This window comes from Pelophylax lessonae, assembly GCF_965119305.1.
Source record: "Pelophylax lessonae genome assembly, chromosome: 5".
Classification (NCBI taxonomy): Eukaryota; Metazoa; Chordata; class Amphibia; order Anura; family Ranidae; genus Pelophylax; species Pelophylax lessonae.
In genome coordinates, this window is record NC_138772.1 from 558,867,081 (window position 1) to 558,882,020 (window position 14,940).

General features: G+C 42.1%; 1 protein-coding gene across 1 annotated transcript in view; it reads left to right on the plus strand.

Annotated features, from left to right (window-relative positions):
• Positions 1-14,940, plus strand: part of LOC309556216 (uncharacterized protein) — a 47,469-nt gene that overhangs the window by 22,075 nt on the left and 10,454 nt on the right. The window contains exon 2 of the mRNA XM_082258617.1: positions 6-404. Within this exon, the coding sequence (XP_082114743.1) occupies positions 6-404 (399 nt within the window). The remainder of the gene's footprint in view (positions 1-5; positions 405-14,940) is intronic.

Here is a 14,940-nt window from a genome sequence, read left to right on the forward strand (position 1 = left end):
TCCAGGTGTGACCGGGGCCCATGTCATTCTGGTCCCCCAGGAGCCTGTAATGGGCAAAGCTGGAGAATCGGTGCTGCTGTCGGTGACCTACGTCTTGTCTCACCCTCCGGTCAACCTGAGGGTCATATGGAGCTTCAATATGTCTATCCTGGCGTTTTCTGAGCTGAGCCCCTGTAGAGGAGACGTGGCGCTGGCGCCCTCCGTGAAGCTGTGCCAGGATTACAGTATTATGGTGGAGAAGTACCGGGACAGAGCCATTTTCTTCTGGGAGAACGCCTCGCTCCTCCTACGAGACCTTCGTCCCGAGGATAGCGGCCTGTACACCGTAACCTTCCAGGAACTCAATGAGACAAGAACCGTAATGCTGTCCGTGCAAGAGGTGGAAAGACCTCCAAACAGCACAGGTAGGTACCAGGCCAAGCCTACAGGAACGTGTCTTGTGTGTGTTTATTGTGGACTGGAACCTTTGGTTTGGGGTTCGTTCACTCCAGGTGAGTTCCTCTGCATTGATCGGCTTTGATGAACACAGGGCTAAACACAAGGACACAATTCTTCTCTATGGGGGAGCTTTCCTAAAACTGGAGCACACAACATCTGCATAGAAACCAATCAGCTTCCAGGTTTTATTATCAAAGATTAACCACTTTAGGACCGCTCACTGAGCTTCTACTGCGGCAAAGTGGCTCGTTATCGTCTGACGACGTAGACCTACGTCACCAGACTCTCCCATCCCTCGGTGGCGCGCGTGCGCCGCTGGATGCTCGCTCCCGTTGTATTCAGACACAGCGGGAGTCGGGCCAGGGGAGGAGAGGCGGTGATCACCGCCGCTCTTCCCCGATCGTTGGCGATCGAGTGAGGAAATCCGCCCACTTGTGTAAACAAAGCGGGTGGATCTCCTATGTGACAGACAGTGACAGATCACAGGATTCAGCATAGCTGAACATGCGATCTGTGTCTGTGTCACACAACCCCCTCCCCCCACACACGTCAGTAAGCATGAGGCATACATTTAACCCCTTGATCACCAACAGTGTTAACCCCTTCCCTGCCAGTGTCATTATTACAGTAACAGTGCATATTTTTAGCACTGATTACTGTAGTAATGTCACTGGTACCCCCCAAAAGTGGGGGTTAGGGGTCCGATCTGTCCGCCGCAATGTCGCAGTCCCGCTAGAAATCGCAGATCGCCGCCATTACTAGTAAAAAAAAAAATAAACAATAAAAATTACAAATCTGTCACTTAGTAAACGCAATAACTTTTGCACAAACCAATCAAAATACGCTTATTGTGATTTTTTTTTACCAAAAATATGTAGCAGAAAACAAATTGGCCTAAAATGTTAAAAAATTTTGATTTATACATTTTTTTTTGGCAATGTTATATATCAGAATGTAAAAAATATTGTTTTTTTTTCAAAATTGTCGCTCTTTTTTTCAAAAAGTAAAAATCGCACAGGTGATCAAATACCACCAAAAGAAAGCTCTATTTGTGGGGAAAAAAATGACATAAATTTAATTTGGGTACAGCGTCGCACGACCGCGGAATTGTCCGTTAAAGTAACGCAGTGCCGAATCGCAAAATATGGCCTGGTCAGGAATGGGGTAAAATCTTCCGGTCTTAAAGCGGTAAAAAATACGCTCATTGAGAATTTTTTTGTCAAAGACATGTAGCTTAATACATTTTGGCCTAAATAGATGACAAAAATTGAATATATTGGATATTTTTTTAACTGTTAAAATGTAGAAAATGTCAATTTTTTCGCAAAATGTTTGCTTTTTTTTAATTAATATCACAAAAAATGAAAATTGCACAGGTGATCAAATACCACCAAAAGAAAGCTCTGTTTGTGGGAAAAAAAGGACGTAAATTTTGTTTGGGTGCGGCGTTGCATGACCGCGCAATTGTCAGTTAAATTCGCGCAGTGCCAAGTTGCAAAAAGTGGCCTGGACGTAAAGCAGGAAAATCCTCCGGTGGTAAAGTGGTTAATTGAACAAGCTGAAGTTAGAAGCTAATTGGCTACCATGCACAGCTGCAGGGAGGGTACAAGGGGTGGGCAGGAGGGACGGCTGCCCTGGGGGCAGTGGTATCATGTGATTTGGGGGGGGGGGGGGTTGCATGGAGTGATCCTACCTATCAGCTGGCAGGACTAGTGACAGCAGCTTCAGACTAACAAACATTTGTGCTGAGGGTATTTGTGCTAGGGGGGGAAGGAAGAAGAGGTTTAGTGCTAGGAAGGGGGGTGCAGGATTTGTACTGGGAAGAGAAAATATAGGGGTGGAAGTGACATACGATTTATTATAGAAGGATTTTTGGGGGTGGGGGGGATTTGTGCTTGTAGGGGGGATATGGAAGGTGGAAGATTTGTACTAGGGAGAGAATTTGTGTTAGGAAGGGGAATTTGGGAGGGGGGTTGTGCCAGTAGGGATGATTGGGGAAATTTGTGCTAGGAGAGAAGATTTGGGGGGGGGGGGGATTTATGCTTAGAGAGGAAATTTGAAGGGTAGAGCATTTGTGCTAGGAGGGGGGTTGGAGGGAGGATGGAGGGTGCAGGATTTGTACCGGTAAGAGAAAATGTGGGGGCAGCAGTGGTGTACGATTTATTTTTGGAGGCAGCATTTTTTGTGGGAAGTGTTAATTTGGGGTTATTTGTGCTAGGAGGGGGGGGGGGGTTGGGTGGTGGGGGATTGGTACTAGAAAGGGAATTTGTGTTAAAAAGGGGGATTTTTTTTTTTTGGGGGGGGGTTGTGCTAATAGGGAAGATTGGGGGGATTTGTGCTAGTAGGGAAGATTGGGGGGATTTGTGCTAGGATGGGAGATTTGGAGGGCAGGGGGAAGGATTTGTGCTCAGAGAGAAAATTTGAAGGGTAGAGGATTTGTGCTAGGTGGGGGTTAGAGTGGGGATGGGGGATGCAGGATTTGTACTGGGAATTTGGGGGTGGCAGTGGCGTAAGATTGTTTTTAGGAGGTAACATTTTTTTTTTTGGGGGGATGTTGATTTGGGGGAGATTTGTGCTAGGAGGGGGGATTTGGGAGTCAAGGGATTTGTACTAAGGGGGGGGTGGGGATTTGTGCTAGTAGGGAAGATTGGGGGGATTTGTGCTAGTAGAGGAGATCGGGGGATTTGTGCTAGGAGGGGAGATTGGGGGGGATTTGTGCTAGTAGAGGAGATTGGGGGGATTTGTGCTAGAAGGGGAGATTGGGGGGATTTGTGCTAGAAGGGGAGACTGGGGGGATTTGTGCTAGAAGAGGAGATTGGGGGGATTTGTGCTAGGAGGGGAGATTTGGGGGATTTGTGCTAGTAGCGGAGATTGGGGGGGATTTGTGCTAGTAGCGGAGATTGGGGGGGATTTGTGCTAGTAGTGGATATTGGGGGATTTGTGCTAAGGAGGGAGATTGGGGGGATTTGTACTAGTAGGGGAAATTGGGGGGATTTGTGCTAGGAGAGGGTTGGAGGGAGGATGGGGGTGCAGGATTTGTACTGGGATAAGAAAATTTGGGGGCGGCAATTTTTTTTTGGGGGGGGGGTGTTGATTTGGGGGGATTTAGGAGTCTGGGAATTTGAACTGGAGGGGGAGGGGGTTTGTGCTAGTAGGTAAGATTGGGGGATCTGTGGTAGTAGGAAAGATTGGGGGGATTTATGCTTGGAGGGGAGATTTGGGAGTCGAGGGATTTGTACTGGGGGGGGGGGGGTGGTTTGTGCTAGTAGGGAAAATTGGGGGGATTTGTGCTAGAAAAGGGATATGGAGGGGGGGAGAAGGATTTATGCTCAGAGAGGAAATTTGAGGGGTAGAGGATTTAGAAGGTGGAGTTGGGGGGGGGCAAAGTATTGTGCTGGGTTGGGGGTTTCAGCGGGGAGTGGTGGGGAGGAGCTGTACTGGAGGAGGAGGAGTTTTTGTTTGGGGAGAATTTTGGAACTCAGAAGGAATTTAGGCTTGGGGATATTATATGTTCATACATTTTTTTTTGGGGGGGGCGCTATTTGGCATCTTCATCCTTGGCAGTAGAGGACCTTTTCCCGCACTGCACAGCTACATCAGATTCTGTGTGCTCCAGTTTTAGTAAATCTCCTGCAATGTGTCCTGTGCATGTCATACATGTTTCCATCCATAAACAGCTCAATGCATACATACATGGTCCACATATAACCCACAATGCATGCCTGTTGGTGTGAAGGGGCCATTTTATTAGAAGTACATTATTTGTAAATGTGCCTTTCTTAGAAGGGATTTATGTGTCCCATCAGTCCTCTGCACTTCATAATCTAGGGGTGTTTGTTATCCAAGGGGGTGCATCTAAATCCCGGTTGTTTTTTTTTGTAAGTGCCAGGACCAAAATCTACATATAATTCCTGATATGACAAAATTACATTAATAACAAGCGTCTAACTGAATGTATTAAAAAAAAAAAAAAACGCCAGTCACTGAGCAGCATATTTAAACATAAAATGGAAAATACTGCATTTGGCCACTAGATGGTGATAAGTACTAAAATTATTTCCTATGATATTTAGCGCTATCTAGTGGACAAATGCTGTATTTTCTGTTAGAAATCAATGAAAAACAGCACATAAATTTATTTTTATTTTTTTTGCCCCATTCACACCGAGCAGATCTACTTCTTTCACTGGGCAAATTAATATAAGATTTTTTTTTTTTAATGCACCCCTAGGTGACTTGGATTTTTGTAAACATTCTGCTAGACATTTGTTATGAATGTAACTTTATCCTATCAGGTTTTATGAATTATATGCAGATTTTGGCTCTGGCAGTTAAAAAAAAAAAAAAAAAAATAGACAGGAATGTGGATTGCTTTTCACTGCTCTGCTAAAATATTTATGACCGGGGCCATATACCAGTCTCTGGTTTCTCAACCTCCACTGCTGCAATGATAGCCGTTAGCAGGCTTTCCTTTATGAATTAAATTCACTTTATGGTGGCAATTAGATGAAGCGATACATTGCTAATGGGTTCTATGACCCAGGCTTGTACTCTTAATATAGGATAAGCCATAATAAAATAAAAAAATAAAAATAAATAAATAATATATTTATATAGATAGATAGATAGATAGATAGATAGATAGATAGATAGATAGATAGATAGATAGATAGATAGATAGATAGATAGATAGTATTTATTTTTATATATATTAATATATATATATATATATATATATATATATATATATATATATATAGATAGATAGATATATACATATATATCTATATATATATCTATATATATATTTATATATATAAAAACACAATATTACCAAAAGTATTGGGACGCCTGCCTTTACACACACATGAAGTACTTGGGCACATTCACCCCTTTCCTAACCTGGCCAATTTTCTGCTTTCAGCACTCTCACATTTTGAATGACAATTACTCTTGCAACATTGTACCCATAAGAAATTTTTGCCTTTTTTTTTCACACAAATAGAGATTTCTTTTGGTGGTATTTAATCACCACTGGGGTTTTTTTTTTTTTTTTTATTTATCATTTTATTTGAGTTTTCAAAGAAGTCATTACAGAATATATAGCACCATATTAAGGCAATGGGTTACAGAGACATTATCTACATCAGTTTTCTCATCTCCGGGATCTAATAGAATCCTCCCGAGATTTCCAACTCATTGATATATGGTCATTTATCGGATAATCAGCTAAGGCAAGATATTGTTAAGACAGCAAGTCTCCTTTTCTGTTCCTACTCATTCCGTCCTTGCCTTTCTTTACTTCGTTGTGCTTTAATTTAAATGACCCTTAGCCTCTACTCTTGTCCTTGTTTCCCCTTCTTCTTTCTATCTGTTCATTCCCTTCCTTCCCCTCTTTTTTATCTAAATTACCCCCCCCCCCCCTCTATCCCTTCATTCATACCCACTATCACTCAACCCACATCCCCATACAAACCACAACAACGACAACAACAACCAAAAAAAAAAAAAAAAAAAACCTTCAAATTAATTCTCCTCTCTTCCCTTACGTCTCCTCTCCCCCTCAAATGGGGCTAAGGACTCCATCTGTGTTTTGAGATGGTGGTACCAACAATTGTTTGCCTATATCCGAAGATATAAATAAATTCCATGTTCTCCATGTCTTTTTATATTGCTCCTGTTTGTGTTGTGAAGAGAGCACTAGGTCCTCCATTTTATTAATGTGTTCTAGTTTTCTTACCCATTCAAACAATGAAGGGGCTTGTCTTTTTCTCCAGTTTTGGGGAATGCATGCTCTTTCAGCATTCATCATGTGTGGTAGTACTGATCTTGCGTATTTCCTCTCTGTCTGCCCTGGTATCTGTAAGAGGCAGAAGGCAACTTCTCCCTCAATTTTAAAGTCTGTTACTTTTTGGATTATGTCCCCAATCTCTGACCAAAATTTCTTTATCTCTGGGCAGTTCCAAAAGATGTGGTATAATGTGCCTTCCCCTTCTCCACATCTCCAACACCTGTCCGATTCTTGGGTGTACCACCTATGCATTTTGACTGGTGTGTTATACCACCTCGTTAGGATTTTATAGTTTATTTCCTGAATTTTAGTGCATTTAGTTGGTCTAAATATTGCCCTAAACATGCTCTGTTTCTTTATATCTGTTATTTCTATATTTAGATCCGCTTTCCATTTTTCCAACCATTTCAAATTCGGTTGGTCCAATGGGGTGTTCAGCATTTTATATAGAATAGATAGTGGGCGATCTATACCTCCTGTTTTCTCGCATAGTTTTTCAAAGTGTGTCAGTGGTTTCTTAAATTTTTCCGGTTCCGGCAGCTACTCTAAAAAGTGTCGCAGTTGGAATGCTTCCCATAAGAGTAGCCTATATGGTCCCTCCTCATCTGTCAATCTACCAATTGGGGGCCACATCTGCTGGCTCGTAAAAGTTTTGATGCCATCTTGTCCTGTTTCCCACAGTTTTTTAAAATGCTGTCTCTCTATACCTGGGGTGAATTTAGGATTTCCCAAGATCGGGTATAGTGGGGAATCGATTGAAGTTAGGTTTTGTCTCAGGGTCTGCTGATATCCTATTCTTATTGTATTTCCCAACAAGGGATGTGTTTTCAAAGATTTGGGGAGTGTCTTATAGCACCAAATTGCTCTCTTTAATGAGACCATCGTTTGAGCCTGTTCCATTTGGACCCACCTTTTCATTTCCTGATGGTGCCACCAGTCCAATATCCTATTTAAATGGATGGCGTGGTAATATCTACGCAGGTCAGGTATAGCTAACCCACCCATATTTTTGGGAAGTGTTATAGTATTACGCGCTATACGCGGTTTTTTACCCGCCCAGATATATCCTCCAAACACACCCTGTATAGCTTTGAAGAAACTGTTAGGAATTTTGACTGGGAGCGCTCTCATAATATATAAATATTTTGGCAAAATATTCATTTTAATCAAATTGCCTCTTCCAAACCATGAATGAAGGCTTCCCCTCCATTGTTCCAAAGTTTTCTTTGTCTCTCCAATCAGGGGAGTGAAGTTTAGTTCATATATCTGGGTTAAATTTGCGGGTATATAAGTCCCTAGATATTTCACTGCTTTCTCTACCCATGAAAATCCAAAATTGCTCTTTAATCTATCCTTACTTGCTTTTGATAAACCCACAGCCATTGCTTCGGATTTCCTATAGTTTATTTTGAAATTTGATAATTCCCCGTATTGTTTGATTTCCTCTAGGAGTACTGGTAGCAATATTCCTGGCTCTGTCAATGTGAACAACAGATCATCTGCGTATGCTGCAGTCTTATATTGTTCCTTACCTACCAAGACTCCTTTTATATCCTGATTTAGTCGGACTTTATTCAGAAAGGGCTCTAATGTCAGCACAAATAACAGGGGGGACAATGGACACCCCTGTCTTGTGCCATTTTTTATACTCAAAGGTTCCGATAGCACCCCATTTGCCTTTACTCTTGCGGTCGGGTTAGAATATACCCTGGTTATTCTTTCCCGCATTATTTCACCTACTCCTATATACTTGAGCACCGACTGCATAAAGGTCCATTCAACTCTGTCAAAGGCCTTTTCTGCGTCGGTGCTCAGTATGATACAAGGTGTTTCTGCTTTGGTGACTATATGAATTAAGTTAAGAACTCTTGTAGTGCTATCCTTTGCTTCCCTCGACGCCATAAAGCCCACTTGATCTAAGTGTATTATTTTGGGGAGTACCTTTGCCATCCTTGCCGCTATGATTTTTGTATACATTTTTAAGTCCAAGTTCAGGAGCAAAATGGGCCTATAATTTCCGCAATTCGAAGGGTCCTTACCCTCTTTCAATATTAACGTTAAATAGGCAGTTAATGTATCCCTAGATAAAGTTCCCTCTGGGCCTCTCTCATTAAACAGTCTCTCCATGTATGGTCCCAGAATGGGGGCCAATACATGGAAGTACTGTGATGTCAGGCCGTCTGGGCCTGGCGCTTTGCCACTTTTCATACTTTTTATGGTCTGTTCTATTTCCTTCTGTGAAATATGCCTTTCTAGGTCCTCTTTATCTTCCTCGGAGAGTTTCGGTATTCCTGATTGTATCATATAATCGTCCATTTCCTTTTGCGATTTTCCTATTTCCGGTAAGTTATATAGCAATGAATAAAAATTCCTAAATTCTTCCGTTATTTGATCCGGCAATATTTTTTTTACTCCTTCTGGAGACACAATTTGTGGGATATAGGATCTTACTTTTTGATTATGCACAGATCTTGCTAACGCTTTTCCACATTTGTTCCCTGACTCATACATAATTTTCTTTGATACTTGTATCGCGGCTTTAGCTTTATAATGCATTAAATCAAATATTTGCTTTCTTAAGAGAGTCAATTCCCCTACTGCTATATTTTCCTTTTTTTTTTTGTGTTCTGTTTCTAATATTCTAAGCTTGTCTAGTAATGCTAGTAATTGTTTATTCCTTTCCCTTTTTATTCTTGCACCATGCTTTATTAAGATTCCCCTTATCACTGATTTGTGTGCCTCCCATAACGTGCCTATCGCACAGCCAGGTAGATCATTAAGATCAAAGTAATCCTTAAGTTCTTTTTGTACCTCTAACCTTACTTCCTCTATCTGTAACAGACTTTCGTTTAATTTCCAGAATCTTTGTTTAGTTGATTTAACTGTAGAGATGTTATAGATCATTGACACCATTGCATGGTCTGACCATGAAATGTTATCGATGTCAGTGTGTTTTACCGCCAGGAGATGGGCATGTGGCACTAGAAAAAAATCTATTCTCGAATAGGTCCCATGCGGATGTGAAAAAAATGTATACTCCTTTTCAGTTGGATGTTGGAGACGCCATACATCTATCAATTGTTCTTTATGAATATTCTTCCTCATCCGCCGACACATCCCAGCAGATGAAGTAGGTTTGGTTCTGGAGGCATCAGCCACGGGAGACAGCGGTGTATTGAAATCTCCTCCTAAAATCAGTTGGCCTTGAGTAAAATCTCTGAGTACATTCAATGTTTTAGCAACAAATCTGTCCTGTTGCTTGTTGGGAGAATATAATGTAGCAAATGTCATCTGCAATTCTCCTATTTTCCCTTTTTGGAAGAGATATCTACCGCTGTCATCGCATAGCTTCTCCTCCAACCGCCATGGTATCTTACTATCAATTAATATTGATACCCCTCTTGATTTTGAATGTGGGTAGGTTGAGTGATATATATATGGGAATACATTGCTTTTTAGATATGGTAAATTCTCCGATCTAAAGTGCGTCTCTTGTATAAACGCTATATTCGCCTTCACTCTTTTGAGTTCTGCTAATAATATTCGCCTTTTTTCAGGTGTATTTAGGCCCTTTGCATTAATTGAGACAATCTTTATATTCTCCATTTACACCTATCACAATATGCTACGTAAGCAGAGGCTGAGGGGCAGGGGAGAAAGAGAGAGGAGAAAAAAAAAAAAAAAAAAACCCTCACAACTCAATCACTCACTCAGTCTTTTATTCAACCACCTCACACTATTTCATTCACTCTCGTGCCCTTCCCTGTGGATCTTTACCCTACCGGGTAGAACTAATAGCTCTTCCCGGTCAAATCCCAGGTCGGATTTTTAAATCCTTCCAACACACGGCATTTTACTGCCACCTGTGTGTTCTAACTTTTTCAGGGAAATACCTGTGGCAATCCCCTCTGTCCCCGTTTCTCCCTCCCTATACTTATTTATATACTTGTTTATTTTATTTCTTTATATCCGCCATCCCTTTCTTTCCTCTCTTCCAGTCCTCACTGCGTACCTAACCCCCTAGCTTCCTATACCTCTGTGTTACTGCCCTCCCATACCTCCATGTTTATCTTAGTTTATCCTGGAGCCTTGATGTCTAACCATACCTTCCCCAAAACAACCATTGGCACACAAAAAAAAAAAAATATATAAAAAAAAGAAAACCCATCCCCCCATATACCAATAACCCAATAACGTGTGAATCTCCCATTCCCCTCCAAACTCTTAAAACTCTACTTAATAGGGGCTATTGTACCCCAAATCAACCCAGTGTAAAAAAAAAAAAAAATACAAAATAGACGTAAAGTGAGCCCGGTAATTACTACCGACTGTGTGTCTTAGTATGGGGTATTATACCCTTAAATTCGTCATGAAAAGAGTAAAAACAAGGGAAAAAAAAAAAAAAAGGGGGGAATATAATATTAAAACCTGGGGGAATAGGAGGTCAGTGAGGAGAATAACCTATTCTGTATGCAGCTTTCACATTTTACCGTCCTAGCCCACTCTTGTTTCTCACTGTAATACTGTATCTCTCTGTCTCCCTTTTTCTATTAACTTGCAGGGGTCTATTAATTTGGGGCGGGGGTCTGGGGGATCTGGTCCCAAAGCTTCCCACAATCTCCATTGGCATATTCTATGTTCAATTCTGTGCTCTATTATATACTAATTAAAAAAAAAAAAAAAAAAAAAACAGAAAGACCCAGCAAAAGTTACAATAACACTTCTATTAAAAATTAATACAGTAGTGAAGAATATACCCCAAATTTCCATATACTCTTAGTGCATAAAAAAAAAAAAAAAAAAATCAAAGAAACCCATAAAAAGTGCAACAACACTTCTATAAAAATTAATACCTTGATAGGGATTATATCCCTCATTTCAATATGCTCTTAGTGAAAAGAAAGAGAAAGAAGAAAGAAGAAAAAAAAAAAAAACCCAAAGAGAAAAGCTTATCTTAGAAACTCCGGTGACTTAATTCAGTAAGGGGAATTGTGCCCCTATATTCCCTGTGTTCCCAGTGTCACAAAAAAAAAAAAAAAAAAAACCCAAGACCTCCTCCGCAGAGTATGCAGGGGGGGGGGGGGCTCCAGACGGAGGGATCTATTCCCTCCATCCTCAGCCCCTACCTCCCAACTACCAACAGGATTGCGTCCCCCCTCGTCCTTACTGACCTCCGGAGTCCCCCAGAGGTCTGATCCCCCGCAGCCCCCAATATGATGACCCTAAAGCTCTAATCCCTCCCCTCCATCTCTCGGGGTTGTGGGAGGTCCCTAAGTGGGTTCCCACTGATTTTCCCCAACCAATTTGGGATCTCTATCGCCGGTATCCCTAGGAAATCAAAAAAAGCCGTCCTATCTTGAAAATTGCGCAACGTGAAGAAGCGACCATCTCTGTTAAATGTTGCTGTAAACGGGAAACCCCATCTATAAGTACATCCCTCTCGCTTAGCTAGTTCCAAAATGGGTTTCAGCATAGCTCTTCTTTTTAGAGTTCCTTTAGAGATATCTGAAAAAACCTGAATGGTCATTCCTTCCATTTTCCACTCTCTAGTGTTCCGGGCCAACCTCAATATCAGTTCTTTCTGGGCATAGTAGTGCAGTTTGCATATTACATCTCTTGATCTTTCCTGATCTCTCTTCATTGGGCCGGGAGCCCTATGAATTCTGTCAAACTCTATTTTACCCGGATAACTTGCCCCCATAATATCCTTGCATAGGTTGTTTACTGAATCTTCCAACTGTGTATTTTTTAATGATTCTGTTAGGCCTCGGATTCTTAAATTATTGCGACGGCTTCGATTCTCCATATCTTCCATCTGAAGCTGTAGCCTAGCCTCATTTTCACCCTGGTGTTCTACCTTCCTCTCCAATACTACTAGCCGTTCTTTTATTGCAACAATTTCTGCATCTTCCTTTCTTTGATTGGTGAACAATACTTGGATCTCTTTTTTAATAAGCTGAATTTCCTTTTTATGGGTCTCCTCTACCCGATTCACTAGCTGTTCCATGTCCTTTTTGGTGGGGAGCGAACTAATCATGGCTCTAAATTCCGCCATTTGCGCTGCCCATTGAGCGTTCGGGGAGGGTAAAGACTGTTCTTTCTGGAATTTGGAATCAGACCCAAGGTCTCTTTCCTCTAGGGGTGACGTAGCTCTAGAGTCTATGATGTCCCTAGATTCCCAATCTGTCTGTGTGTCCCCCATTTCTGCCATATTGCTTGCTGTTGTAGTTTTTAGACTGGTAGAAAGGAATTTCCTTATCTCTCCTTCTGGTTTCCCTGGGGTTTTCCCAGTATTCTTTTTAACCTTGCGTTTTTTTGTAAGGGTCATACTAGCTCTTTATCTTACGTAAAGTAGGTCGGTGATATAGCACTAAAGGGCACCCTCCCGTTTTCTGGGGTATTTTATCAAGCCGTGTATATTTCCAAGCTTATGTACCCCTCAACACAAGTTCAACAGTTTACTGATTTCTCCCAATGTTCCAATTCTATGTTAGTCTTTCCCCTTTGCTCTCTATCAGTCCACGGGTGATAGGAGGTAATTAGCTTTGTTTCCAATTTTACAGATCACATCCTATTTTAGCCCCTTCCAGACTTGTCCCCCATGTAACCATATATCTATGTTACACTACCAAGAACTCTGGCAATTTTGTTTTGTTCATAAATTCTTAGTAGCTATCAGGGGGTTTCAATCACGGTTTTGGAAAAAAAAAAGTGTCCTTTCCAGTACTCTCTCTTCGGGGGGTCCTGTGCTTCTGGGTCTGTGTTTTCTCCAAATTGCCTGTGTCAGACATGCAGCTGTGGAGACTGAATGGAGAAGGTAGGCTGATACCGCCGCTCTTGTCTGGGGCTGTTGTAGGGATCTCTCCTGGCTTCTGCTTGGTCAGTCGGCGGCACTGATCTACGGGGACTGGATATCCTTCAGACCGTCGGTTCTGGTATCAAGGGATTCGGCCGCGGGGCATGCCACTCCACATGGGCCAGTGGTGGCCACCCCCGCCGCCGCGCCGGCCGCACAGCAGCTCTCTCCCCCCACCTTGTAATGGGCTTCAGGTGCGTGCAGGCTAGCGGTGCTTGTCCTACGTCTTGAGTCCCGGTACCTTCGCTTGTCGGACTGCCTGTGGCGGACGCCTGAGTTTTTCCCGGGCTTGCAGCTCCGCTGTAGTGCACAATCACCGCACACAACTAGCCGGGGTAGGAGAGAAGGGGTCCCTGCAGCTCGCCATCTCACCACCGCTCTTTACATGCGGCTCTCTCGGTCCATTTTCGGATGGGTTGCTTGATAGGGAGGGAGTCTCACACGAGGCTCACGGGGCACGTCCTCCCATGACCACTCCCCACCACTGGGGTTTTTTTATGTTTTACGCTAAAAATGAAAAAAAAGACCATCAATTTTGTAAAAAAAAAAATGCACTTTTCTTCGTTTCTGTTATACAGTTTTGCAAATTAGTAATTTTTCTTCATAAATTTTGGACAAAATTTATTTTTTATTTTTATTTATGCTGCATATCTTTGGTAAAAATATCTAATTTCTTGAGACACTAACATGCCAGGAAAATACAAATATCCCCAAATGACCTTTTTTTGGAAAGTAGACAGTCCAGGGTATTTAGTAAGAGGCATGGTGAGTTTTTTGAAGTTTATTTTTTTCCCCACAATTCTTTGCAAAATAAAGATTTTTTTTTCTTCTTTTTTTTTTTCCACAAAATTGTCATGTTGACAGGTTATTTCTCTCACATGGCATATGCATGGTTGCAACTACACCCCAAAATAAATTCTGCTACTGCTCCTGAGTATGGTGATACCACATGTGTGAGACTTTTACACAGCCTGCCCACATACAGAGGCCCAACATCCAAGGAGCACCTTCAGGTGTTGTAGGGACATAAATTACACATTTAATTTCTTGGCTAACTGTTACACTTTTGAAGGCCCTGGAGCATCAGTACAATGGAAACGCCCACAAAATGACCAAACTTTGGAAAGCAAACACCCCAACGTATATTCTTTGAGGCATTATGAGTCTTTTGAACTTGTTATTTCTTTCCACAAGTTTTTGAAAAATGTGGAAAGAAAATGAAAACGCATTTTTTTACACAAATTTGTTGGTTTATAGGATATTTCTAACACATAGCATGTAAAAAAAATGACACCCCAAAATACATTCTTCTACTCCTCCTGAGTGTGGTGATACCACATGTGTGAGATTTTTACACAGCCTGGTCACATACAGAGGCCCAAAATCCAAGGAGCACTGTCAGGATGAGCACTGATATGGCATGTATGAGGCATGGATGAGCACTGATGGGGCATGGATCTGGCACAGATGAGCACTAATGTGGCATGAATGAGCAACAGATGAGCACTGATGTGACATGGATGAGGCAGGGATGGGCACAGATGAGGCATGGATAGACACAGATGTGGCATGGTTGAGGCACAGATGAGCACTGATGTGGCATGGATGGGCATGGATGTGGCTTGGATGAGGCACAGATGAGGCATGGATGGGCATGGATGAGGCATGGATGGGCATGGATGAGGCACGGTTGAGCATGGATGGGGAATGGATGGGCACAAATATGGCATGGATGGGCACAGATGTGGCATAGATGAGGTATGGATTAGCATGAATGAGGCATGGATGGGCACAAATGAGTTATGGATTAGCACGAATGAGGCCTGGATGGGCATGGATGTGGCATGGATTGGCA